Source organism: Tursiops truncatus, chromosome 11 (assembly GCF_011762595.2).
Source record: "Tursiops truncatus isolate mTurTru1 chromosome 11, mTurTru1.mat.Y, whole genome shotgun sequence".
Lineage (NCBI taxonomy): Eukaryota > Metazoa > Chordata > Mammalia > Artiodactyla > Delphinidae > Tursiops > Tursiops truncatus.
The window spans coordinates 5685351-5698230 of NC_047044.1; the positions used below are offsets into that span (position 1 = coordinate 5685351).

The following is a 12880-nucleotide window of genomic DNA, read 5'->3' on the forward strand; positions in this document are numbered from 1 at the left end:
AAGCTTTCACTTAACTCCCCTCTTTTCATTAAGAACCCTCCCTGTTTTGAACTGTGACAAACACTTACCATCTGCAGAGAACACCCCTCCAGGTCCTCCACTGTGTGTGGTGGGCGGGTGGGGGCCAGGCACCCAGCCTGGGGAGTCTGAGGAGGGGCACGGGGTCGAATTGCGTCCCACACAGGCTTTTAGCCAATCCTTCTCTTTTAACCTCACTTTCATTCCTACGTCTAGGTGTACCTGGAGCCCACTTCTGGAGGCTCTGAGGGTTTGCAGGGTGTATCGGATACCCTTCCGTGTTCCTTCTGTTGGTTCCAGGAGATTTCTTGAATCTGACGCGTCTGTTCTCCCTCATCCATCAAATTCCCAGCAGCTGTTGTCTTCTTCCACTTTCTCTCCATCCTTCGTGTTTTCTGCTGGTGTTCTGCAAACTCCAGCCAGCATCAGAAACTCGGCTTGCTGGGCCCCTCCCTCGGGCTCTCTGACTTAGCAGCCCTGGGAATCTGCATTTCCAACGAGGCCCTGGGTGATGCTGATGCTGCTGGACTAGAGCATCCCAAGAACCACTGTCTGACACCTTTTAAAAACGCCTTCTTCTGTCACTTTAGAAGGAACGGAGCTAGTTATGTGTGTTCAAGCCACTTTAACTGCAAGTCCTATCCTCTTATAATTTTAAACCCAAATAACTCAGAGTTGATTGGTCCTCCTCGGACTGCTTTTGTATGCAGTTTCTGACTTGCGGTGTCCCTTAGCTGTGCTGGCTGGAAGTTCTATGACTAAGTGCATGGGTCTTATGTTCCTCTCTTTGTGAGGTGAGGATACTAGCACCCCTCCCCTCCCTTTAAAAAATGTTAGCGGTTGCTCTAGGGTTTGCAGTGCACATGAACAACTAGCCTAAGTCCACTGTCAAATAACACATGACTACTTCACGGGAGGTGCAGGCGCCTTATTACAAACTAAGTGTTCCTGAATCCTCTCTCCTGTCCCCGTAACATTGCTCTTACTCATGTCACTTTTCCATTTGCTGTAGTCACCCAATACATTGTTGTTACTTTGAACAATGATCTATTAGATCAACTAAGAATAAGAAGAATAAAAGATATTATTTTACCTTCATTTATTCCTTCTCTTATGCTCTTTCTTCCTTTAGGTAGATCCACATTTCTGACCCGTCTGATTTTCCTTCTCTCCGAAGAATGTGTTCTAGCATGTTTTGAGGGGCAGGGTGGCTGTGGTGATGAATTCCCTCGGTGATTGTTTGTCGGAGAAGGTATTTATTTCTCCTTCACTTTTGAAGGGTAATTTCACTGGTTATAGAATTCTAGGTTGGTGGTTTTTTCCTTTCCACACTCTGAATATTTCAGTCCACTCTCTTCTTGCTTGCATGATGTCTGATGAGAAGCCCCATGGAATTCTTATCTTTTTTCCTCTGTAGATGCTTTCCCCCCTCTCTGGCTTCTTTCAAGATTTTCTCTTTGTCTTTGGTTTTCAGCAGTTTGAGTATGATATAAGTGGGTGTAGTTTTTGGTATTTTTCTGCGTGGTGTTCTCTGAGCTTCCTGGAAATGTGCCTTGTGTCTATTATTAATTTTGGAAAATTCTCGGCCGTTATTACGTCCAATGTTTTTTTCTGATTCTTTCTTTTTCTCCTTCTGGTATTCCAATTATGAGTATGTTCCACTTTTGAAACTGTCCCACAGTTCTTGGATGTTCTGCTCTGGGTTTTTTTTTTTTCCACTCTTTTTTTCTCTTTGCATTTCAATTCAGGAATTTTCTTACTGACATACTTCAAGCTCACTGATTATTTCCTCAACCATGTCCAGTCTACTGATGAGCCCGTTAAAACGCATTCTTCATTTCTGTTACGCTGTTTTTCATTTCCAGGATTTCCTTTGACTCCTAAGAAGGAATATCCACCCCTGCTTACATTAGCCATTTGTTGTATGTGTTGTCCACTTTGCCATTGGACTCCTTTACAATTTAATCATAGTTGGTCATTTTAAAATCCCTGTCTGATAATTCCAAACTACATCATGTCTGAGACTGGTTCCCATGCTTGCTTTGCTGTCTCTTCAGACTGTGTTTCTTCTTGCCTTTTAGCATGCCTTGCAGCTGTATTGTTGTTGAAAGCCAGACATGACACACTGGGTAATAGGAACTGAGGTAAGCAAGCGTTTCACGTGAGGTTGTATGTTAATTCGGGCAGGAGGTGGGCTGTGTTTAGTGCTGCTGTAGCTGTCAGTGCCAAGGGCTTGGATTTCCTAGAGTGTCCTTGTTTTTGTCCCTCCTGTTTCCTTAGGCTTCCCTAGGAACTCCTCCTTAAATAGAGTCTGTGTTTGCAGCTCTTTCCTTTGTAACCCACTGTTGTTATGCTGGAGCTGACTTGATGTGGTGGTAAGGTATGAGGGAGGGGAAAGATTCTGTACTCTTATGATGAAATCTCAGTCTTGCAGTGGGCTTGAGTCCCTAGGCTGCAACCTTCAGAGATGTTTCTTAGCTTTTTTTCCTCCCTCAGATGAGACAGGAAGTCTAGAGTGTGCTGGAGTTGGCTCTCTGCCTTTCCCCCAGATGGGCTAAGGCTCTGGTAAATTCTTTTCCCTTGCAAAATTATTATGCCAAAGCCTCTGGGCATACTTTCTAAGGATTATTATTCCCCTTCCCCGGCCAGAGCCAAGAGGAGACCATCTTCAGATTTCCACTGTGATAACCTAGTGGGGTTCTTGACGGTAAAGCCCATGAAAGTAGGGGGTCCCTAAGACTGGGCCCCCAGGGGTTTCTCAGCCTCACACTAGTCCACACACAGCCTCCACCATTGCTCAAGTTACCACTTAAGTGTTCCTACCAGCTTCAAAGGCCTTTGCTCCAGGAAGAGCAGATCTTGGCTGTAATTCTCTATGTTCACCCATCTCTCCAGATTTTGAGGTGACGTTTTGCCCTGTGACCTCAATTTTCTGATGGGACCAAGAAAAACCATTAGTTTTCAGTTTGTTCAGCTTCTTTCTTATTGTGAAGATGAAAGGGACACTTCCAAGTGTCAGAGCTCCCCCCCTTCCTATCACTTTCCCTCTCCATGTCCCAACTTTTGTCAGCTACAGTTTTTCTTTGGAAGAGCTAGTTAAATTTAACTTTTAAATGTCCTACAGCCACAACCAGGTCCTCTCTGCTTGGTTCATTGCTTGATTATAAAACTCAAAAACCATTAAACGGCATTTCATAATTATGACTATGTACATATTCATCATTCATAATATTCAGTGTCCGGGTAATGAATGAAAATTAGCTTGCTTCTCAGTGGCACTATCCCTGGGCCTCTGTGTCCACCTTTTTGTAGGCAAACCTGGGGGTACCCATGCATCTTTTCTAAGCCATTTGGGGAAAGGCGGTTCTTCACTGTAAGCTGCTTCCAAGGACATAGAGAGTAGGGTGATCTCTTTAACCATTGCTGTTTTCTGAACACGGGGCTCGGGTGAAGTTCAACATCATCAACCTTCAGCTTTCCCCGGAATTCTGCACCACTTTCTGTTCTCTCCATTTTTCTCCTGCTGTCCTCCATCCTAGAGCCTCGCTCCCCACTCGCCCATTCCAGGTCTGTCACCCAAGAGCGTCCTGGGCTGTCCCCACTATTCTCCAGGGCTGGATCCCCTGTTTCTTATATCCCACATCTTTTTATTTATTAATTTACATTCTTATTTTGCTGGAGTACTTCCTGGAGTAATTTCCTAAGAAAGTGGGGGAACAGGAAATAAATTTTCTCAGTTCTTTGTCTGACACTATTTTTTATTTTCCTTCACACACATTGTGAGCTCGCCTGAACATAGACTCCTAGGGAGAAAATCATTTTCCCGTAAAGCTTTGAAGGACAGCGTTGTCTGTGTGTGTGTATGTGTATGTGTGAGTGTGTGCAAGTGTACGAGTGTGTGAGTGTGTGTTAAGTGTGTGTGTGTGAATGTGTGTATAGGGGAAAGAGGACCGTTTCATCCTCAAATGCCTGTATGTTCTTTTCTTCCTTAAACATGGTCTCCTCTCACTAAATCTATTTCCAGCTGAACAAGAATTCAAATGCATTCAGTGAATACACCATGGAAAAATAGCACCAGATAAACAATTAACTAAATGATTACAAGAGAGTCTTGTTAAAACATAGTTAGGCTCGATACTTTTATAAGCAACGACACAAGGGCTGTGGAATTTCTGTAGTCCACCTGTCAGTGGGGTGATCAACTTTTTTACGAATCAAAACCTTAATAAGGATCCGTCGCTCAGCCGCTTGTTTCTTCTCAAAGACCTCTTGATGATAAACATCTCTGTTATTTGTAATTATATGTAGATTGTTCTTTCCTAGATCCAAAATAGACTTTTCTAAATAATACTGAGATTAGCATATGCATTTGATTTTATTACTAAATTTTAATACCAAGTTGGCAATTTATCCTGCTGATGAAATAGAGCTGATTATCCTTTTCCTCCGTGTCTCCGTCGTGTAAGCCAGCAACGCGGGGCCTGTGGATGGCAGCTCTGCAGCTGTGGGCTGGAGAAGCACAACCCTTGGCTTGTTCTCTCTAGGAGCAGATACCCGAGTCGCTGGAAACTTTCCTCTCCAGCTTCCCGACGTTCCAAGCTGTTCTTTGACACACGCTCCATCCTGATGAAAGAAAGTTCAGGGGTCAAGGTGCCAGCAATCCTCAGGGAATCTAAGCTACAGAGATGTGAACTTTGAATGCAATTAAGCTTTATTTTGAGTTATTTTACATGGTTCATAAATATGCTCTATATTCTCACGAAACGTGGATTTGCTCTCGCGATGTATTCTTGTAGAAGGTAAAGGTATTTTCTTCTGTGTCGGAGTGCTCTTTTTCTGCGTGGATGTCCTTGTTGAGACACAGAGACACACACCCAGATGGAATTTCTAACTGAGAAAATACTAAACGATGTAGGTTTTGTAAAAATATGTTTTGAGTGCTTTCAGCTTGACAGCATAATTTCAGCCACTCCTGAAAAAGGATTTAGCATCGATTTTACTCAGTTCCTCTTTTCCTTTTCACTGTCTTCATTGTACTTCCCTTATTGTCAGATTCCCATTCCGCAGCGCAGGCCCCCCCCGCCGACCCCACAGTCCTGCCCCCAGACCAGCTCTGCCATCACCATCACATGTATTTCCCCAGGATCCGACTCTGCACATGTCACGACCCTGCCGAAGCACCTTCATCTGCCCCCGCCACGGGGCCAGATTCCTCAGCCAGGCCTCCTCTCCATCCTCTGCTCTTCAAGCCCATGAGCCCACCGTCCAGCCTTCAAGTCTCAGAGCTTCAGGGCAGGACAGTCTGTGGCCCCCCCAGCCGGCAGTGGCCCCGCGCTCTCTCCTGTCATAGCCCTTCCCCTGTGCCCTTAGACTGCAGTCTTCGTGTGTGCTCGTCTAATAGCATAGCTGACCGGCGTGCGTGCACCTACAGGCCAGGGAACCATGCCTCAACATTATTCGTGTTCTCCACACTGTTCTGTGCTCAGCAAGTGTTTGTTGAATGAATAAGTGATTTTTTTTAAATTAATATATTGTTTTCTTTCTTTTGGGACAAGTTGGGGAATCAGCTGGCATGGTAATTCCATCAATTACCTCGACTTCTTGAGAGCAGTGGAGAATAGCAAGCTGACAAAACCTCAGCCACAAGAGAAGGAGGAGAGCGTGCCGATCAATTTTGCGGCCCTAAGTCCAGAGGAGGTTCTGAAGAACGTCCAGGAGGTTGTTGCCTCCTCCAGTCCGGCTTTGTCAACGGTATGAGAGAAAGCACATGCTTTTTACTGTGGAAACTGAAGTTCTGGGGTTCACGCCAATTCCTAAAACCAGCTCTCAGCCCTGCCCCTCATCCTGGGCCCCTCCACCTCTCGCCACTCTCCTTGGGGCATCAGAACTCGATGGTCGGTCGAGAACAGATTGTTCACTGGAGGAAATGTGTATCCGCTTTTGCTCTGTACAAAGCTACCGTGGGCGTGCCCAGCATGTGTTCTGTGAGACGAGAGTGCTCGGTGTTTAGCAAAGGCTGGGTCTGCAGTGAGGGCGAGGGGTTCTGGGCAGAGGGCAGAGGACAGAGGCCTCAGGGCAGCCCGGGCCAGTGGGGAATGAGCGACGCCAGGTGGCCTTGAAGATGTTGGCCGGGGCCAGGCAGTGGCACAAAGCCTCACCGTGACTGGGAGCCCAGGGCAGGGGGTGTAAGAACGGGGTCCCCCGAGTACACTGACATTTAGGCTGACGTCTGTGTGACCCCGGGGCGGCGTGCCGAGACCCGGCGTACGTGGGCATGGCACTGCGGGGCCCATCCTCGGAAGACAGTGCTCGGGCCGCGCTCCCCACCGGGTGCTGGTCCCCTTTGCGGGTCCCCACATGAGTTCCCCCTGCAGCAGCCATGGGAAGAGAGACGCTGTGTGCAGAGGACAGGCCTTGCAGCCTAATGAGACGGTGAACACAGGGCCTCCCGGGTGATGCTGGGCGCGTGCTGTCCAGACAGCACAGTCCCAGCAGGGTTGCCTCTGTGTCTGCCACATGCAGACCCTCAGCCCCACGCTGACACCGAGGCCCACCTCGCTGAAGGCCTGCGTCCTCTCAGCACCGGGAGGCAACCTGGGCCCTGCAGTCCAAGGTTCAGTGGGAGACAAGGAGAAAGGCAGGGCAGCCCAGCCAGCTGGTGAACGTTCTGGAATGCCGGCGAGCGAGGCCTTCCTCCCGACAGCAGACATTGTTTGTATGCAGGAATTCTCTGTGAGGATTTAGCATATCTGTGTCTTTATTTTAATGACTATCTAAAGATCAAAGAAAAATTAGTATGAACACATTGCAGGTCATCTAGAAAAACCATCTGTACCCCTTTCGACACCAGGTTGTCCTGGCCCAGTGGTCACCACGTGAGGACTGCAAACTCGGATGGGCACAGGGACCAGAAGTACAAAAGTGATGAAGGGGCCAGGCCGTGGCCACAGCAGGCCAGAGGCACAGCCCTGTGTAGAGCGCAGCTCCTCCCCAGCCCCTGCCGACTGCTGCTGGGCTGAAAAATGGTCCCAGCTCTGCTAGATCTTTGTATTTTTCCTGAGAAGCTGTGAAGCCTCCTGACTTCTAAATGTCAGCATGTGCTTCAGATTTGTCAAAAGCGCCGTGCGGGCCAAATACTTCCATTCGCAGGCTGGCTCTGCCCCGTTCCAGTTTAGGGTGGTACCACGTCACATCTATCGGGATGTTTCTCAGACTGAGGTCCATGGAACCTGTGGGAGGAACCACGGTTCTCCTACTCCTTAGGAGACGAGGTTTTAAGCAAGAGAGTGAGATTCTCTGGCCAAGAGATTGGCAGGTGGCCTGGAGGGGGAGGGCATTTGGGGCAGCGGGGCGAGGAGGGAATGACGATGTCTGAGGATGGCTGTCAGAAAGGGTACTGGACACATGATGCAGCTCCTTGTGTCACTGGAGACACGTCTCAATGCAGCGTCTTGTTTCTGAAATGACACAGCAATACCTTATATTTATGTAGAGTTTTATAGATCCCTAAGCCTTGGCATATTTGATTCTTCCACCCACCCCGTGGCTTGTCAGGCTGGACTGACAGCGGGGAAGCCACACAGCCCCAGGGAAGTGCAGGTCCCGTGGCCACAGCGAGCCGGACCCCAGCTCAGCCCTTAGGTCCACTGAGCCTTGCGGCACCGCGGCACCTTCTAACGCCCTCGGAACAGAATGCTCGGTCATCTCCCTTCATGTTGACCGCCATTCTCCTGAACATATGCCGAGATCCACTGTGCGCCGGGTACCTGGACAGGTGCATCTTCAGGTTGCCATAGTAAAACTTGGACCAACACGAGTTCTGTTGTCCCTCTTTTCATACCGATGAAGTTAAGCTCAGAGAGGTTAAGGGTTTATGGTGGGCGACACAGCCAGGGTTCAGAGTCTACCACCTGGCTGTGCAGCCAGAGGTTTTCCACTGTACCTGGCTGTGTCGTATCTACACAGGCTACATGAAAGCTTGAAGCCAGACAGTATTAAGGTTAACTTGGTTACCTGTATAACACCTTGTGGACAGGTGGGGTGTGCCCAGTTAGTCCTGAGTGAGAATTAACCGCAAGGGAATTTGGGCTTGGGTCTGCAAGCACGTTAAATTCTTTCTTAAAAAACTAAGATCTTAACTTACCCCTTGATACGGATTTTCTAGTGCAATAGAAATGAATGATTTTGTTTCAACAGATGGGAAAAAATGTGCTTTCTTTTTATAGCAAATGTTTGCACTTCGGTTTGACTGCTTTACTGCTGGGCTGGCGCCGGCTGCCCCAGCCCCTCTGCACAGGCGCGGGCAGGGGGGTCTCCCCCACCGTAAAGGACAGAGCCTCGGTGTTCATGCCCTGGGGTGTGGGTGGGATGGGGCAGTCCCTCACTCCTCCTCCTGGCCGCTTCCCACGTCAGACTCCTATCGTGAGACCCCTGCCCCACACCTGGACGCAGTGGGGTAGCACCTGAGCTTCTCACTCACAGGTGATTCACTGGGGAGTAGAATTTAATGATGCAGAGACCTCGGGCAAGTGCCTTCGTGCCTCAGAGCCTCCTCGGGACCTGCGAGGACCGGGGCTCCTCTTTCACACCTCTTCGTCTTCGTATCCAAAGAGGAGGGACTAAGGCAAGTTTCGTCAACGACACGTCAACTCTCAGACGGGGTGCACATCCTACCTGTCTGTCTTCAGTCCTCGTGCGTTTATTTAGTAATTTAGAATCTGCAGGGGACTCACGTTCATTTGATTTCGTTTGCATTCAGAAAAGCAATACTTAAGAAAAATATTTTTGAAATATTCACTTGACAGTAACATCTGCCTTTTTTTTTTTTTAATTTTAGGCATTTTCTGCACTGGATAAAGAGGACACTGGGTTTGTAAAGGCTTCGGATTTTGGACAAGTTCTTAAGGATTTCTGTTACAAACTAACAGATACCCAGTATCATTATTTTTTGAGAAAACTAAGAATTCATCTCACCCCGTATATAAATTGGAAATATTTTCTCCAGAACTTCAACAGTTACCTTGAGGAGGTAAGAATGTATGCAGCACATAAGCATTTCTTTTTGAAAATGGGCTAAAATTAGTGTTTGCAAAATAGATAATTGATTAAAACCACAACAGATAAATTGGCCATCACCTCAGTTAATTAGCTCATTCTAAATGAAAAATTGATATAAATTCTACTTAATGTTAGAAGGTAAATATGTATCCTTTAATTCATTAGAAAGTTATTCTATTCTATTCTATTATTTTGTTTATTTTCAAAGAAGTTTAGGAGAGCCTGCTTTTGTCTGGTTGTTTTAATGAGTTCTAAGAATCTTAGATCCCTGTAGATGACCTAGTGTCGAGAGAAGTGAGGCCACTACACGTCAGGCCCTGAACCAGCAATGGGGGAATTGGGACCCACTTGGGAGACATTTGTTGAGGACCCACTATGTGTCAGGCCCTGGGCCATGTGTCAGCCAAGCCTGAGGTAGGGGTAATCATGGAGTTAGTAGAGTCCTGGGGAAAGTCTAAGAGGGCTTCCTGGAGGAGGGTGGTGGCTGACCACAGGGCTCTCGTTCCTTCCCGGGACCACTTCTCTGGCAGCACGAGCTGTTCCTTCTGAGGCTGTTTCTCCATTTCTGAATGTAACTGGACCTACAGCATTAGCGCCAATTACAATCTAGTTTCAGCCAACTTGGATTTCTTTGGTCACCATTCTGTGCTGAGTGAGAATGGACACACAGGTGTACCTGCCGCCATGGAAAGGGAGATGAAAGCAAATAGGAAAAATCCAAAAATAGTGCAGCAGCTAAGTCACAACAGGCTTGTGCTGAAACGTATTTAACTGTCCTCCTGTAGCTGGACACTGGGGTCATTTCCAATTGCACACTTTTGTATATAGTGAACACCCGAGTTCATAAATCCTTGATCGCTTATCTGGGATACATTCTTGGAAACGAGATTGCTAGAGCAAATGGCATGAGCGTTTTTAAGGTCTGAGACTCATTGTAGTAATAACAGCAGCAAACTCAATATAGTGCTTCCTGAGGGCAAGGCACCATTCTTAGTCCTCTATAGATATTAACGGGTCTAATTCCTTTGCTATCACTACGAGGCACATGCTAGTAATATCCCATCTTATAGACGAGGACTGGGGCACACACAAGTCATTGCCCACAGTCACCCCGAAGGTGGGCAGTAGAGCTGGCTTGTGATCCCAGAAGCCTGGCTCCCGACTCCAGGTCTCTGAAGGCTGTGCCGTCTCCTCTGGGGCGTGTGAGCATTTTCATCTCTGCCATTTAGATGGACATTTCCTAACAAAATATACTATTTTGTTGCCTGTTTCAAAACTTTATATATATGATATTGTATCAAATTCTGTCTTCGGCACTTGTGTTTTTCTCGCTTAATATCATGAATTTAAGATTGGCCCGTGTTGCTACATTGGCTTTAGTTCACTCGCTCAAGCTGCCATAAAATTAGCCAATTAAATGATAAATGAATATATTCTATTGAATGAACAAACTCCGTTCAGTCGTCGTCCTGCTAATGGCATACAGGCGGTTTGCGGTTTTCTCCGTTACGAGCAGGGCACGGTCAGCCTTCTGTGACTGTGTCCTTTGCACACTCGGGGTCACTCTGCGTGGAACGGCTGCGGGAGGGGGCGGGGGCACAAGTTGAACTCCACAGACACCGCCACGGTGGCTGCACCTGTCAGTCAGCGCACGCTCCCGCCAGCCACGTGGGAGGGCTGCTGACGCGCCGCATCCCGGAGCCCTTGGTGTTATCGGGAGTTTCATTTCCGCCAAGGCTTTCAAATGTTATCAGCCATCCAGGCTCCCTCGTCTGAGAACTGCCTGAAAGGATTCCACTCCTGTGTTGGTATGGGCGTTGCAAGTGTCTTCTCCTGGTCTGTGACTTGTCTTTTCTCTTTGTCTGTGGGAACTGTCACTATTTTTATGTGAATTATACTTCTTTTCTGATTTTAAAAGAAATACATATTGTGAAAAATTTGGAAAACACAGGAAAGTGTAAAAAAAAGAAGATAGTCGTTTAACCCTGTGATGATGGTGTGATGATGGTGTGATGACAGGAACAACCTCCATACGGTTTAGTGAGACCTGCTGAGCTCTGGGCCCTCCCCGTGGCATTTGCTCACCTGGTTTGCTGCCCGGATGAGGGAGGGGATACAGGTGGAACACGTGGGTCCCAAAGTCAGGTACCCGCCTCTGCAGCTGGAGTGGACGCCAGGCAGTTCAGCTTCACAGCTGTCTTCTTCCCAAGGGCCACGCTGCCTCGGAGAGCTTCTTCGTCTATTTTTAATGCATTTACCCCCAAACCATAAAGTTTGCCATCTTAACCCTTTTTAAGTTAATGCACAGCTCAGTGGCATGAAGTCCATTCACGTTGCTGGGTAATCATCACCACCCTCCACCTGCAGAACTCTCTTCGTCTTGCAAAACTGAAACCCTGTCCCCATTAAACACGAACTCCCCAACCCCCCTCCCCCAGCCCCTGGCACCCCCCGTTCTACTTTCTCTAGGAATTTGACGACTCCAGGTGCCTCAGACGAGTGAAACCTGCGGTCCTTGTCCTTTTGCGTCTGGCTTATTTCACTGAGCGTGATGTCTTCAGGGTTTATCCTCTTGTAGCACGGTCAGAACTTCCTTCCTTTTAAGTCTCATAATACTCCACTGTATGGACAGACCATGTTTTGTGTATCCACTGATCTATGGATACATCTATTTCTATCCTATCCAGTGAACACTTGGGTTGCTTCCACGTTTTAGCTACGGTACTGTGAATAATGCCGCCATGAACGTGAGTGTCCAGATGTAATGCGTGTTTTTACATAGTGGAGATAACATTTTAGATATAATCATGTATCTTGCTGTTTTTCCTTTAACATTAAATTCCACCAAGTCACTTAAAGTTCTTCCAAACATGAGTTAAAATGTCTGCATAACATTCCATCAACTCCTTAGTTTTAAGCGTTTTGGGTTTTTTCCAGCGTCCGCCACTGTAATTTGCTGGGCCATGAACACTTTGTATGCAAGTCTATGTACACATTTTGGACCTTCTTCCTAAAGAAAGAATCCAAGAAATAAAATAACTGGGCTCAAAGGATAGGAATACTTTTATTGATCTTGAAAGCAGCCCCATTTTTAAAAAATAATTTTTTCTATTAGGTTGAATCATATGAAATCACCATTTTTAGAGTCCTAAATGATTGAATATTGACAATTTCATATGGTTTAAGCTAATATTTGTAGAAGTAATTTGTGTCCATTTTACATGATTAGGAATATACCAGTCATTTTGAAGGAGAGAATTAAAGTCAGCCCTAGGGATGAACAGTGTTAACATGTTGGTATATTTATCTCTAATCCTCTTTTTTATACAGATATCCTTTGGGGGTGAGGTCAAGGACAGAGAGTATATGCTGCTGAATTAGGGGGTGGTTGGGGATTCTCACAACTCTTAAAAGACTCTTTAATATTTTTAAATTTATTTTTCTTTGAACTTTAAAATTTTATTTTATTATTTTTTATTAATTTTAATTAATTTATTTATGTTTTGGCTGCGTTGGGTCTTCGTTGCTGTGCGCGGGCTTTCTCTAGTTGTGGTGAATGGGGGCTACTCTTCGTCGCGGAGCACGGGCTCTAGGCGCGCGGGCTCAGTGGTTGTGAGCTACTTGCAGGCTCTACTGGTGGCACGCAGGCTCAGTAGTTGTGGCGCACGGGTTTAATTGCTGCGTGGCCTGTGGGATCTTCCCCGGCCAGGAATCGACCCCATGTCCCCTGCACTGGCAGGCGGATTCTTAACCACTGCACCACCAGGGAAGTCCCAAGACTCTTTTTTAAACAAACGTTTATTAT

General features: G+C 46.8%; 1 protein-coding gene across 1 annotated transcript in view; it reads left to right on the plus strand.

The window, feature by feature from the left end:
- EFCAB6 (EF-hand calcium binding domain 6) overlaps window positions 1-12880 on the plus strand; it is a 227974-nt gene that overhangs the window by 179709 nt on the left and 35385 nt on the right. Inside the window, 2 exon segments of the mRNA XM_073789209.1 lie at window positions 5574-5769; window positions 8855-9046. Coding sequence (XP_073645310.1) covers window positions 5574-5769; window positions 8855-9046 — 388 coding nt within the window.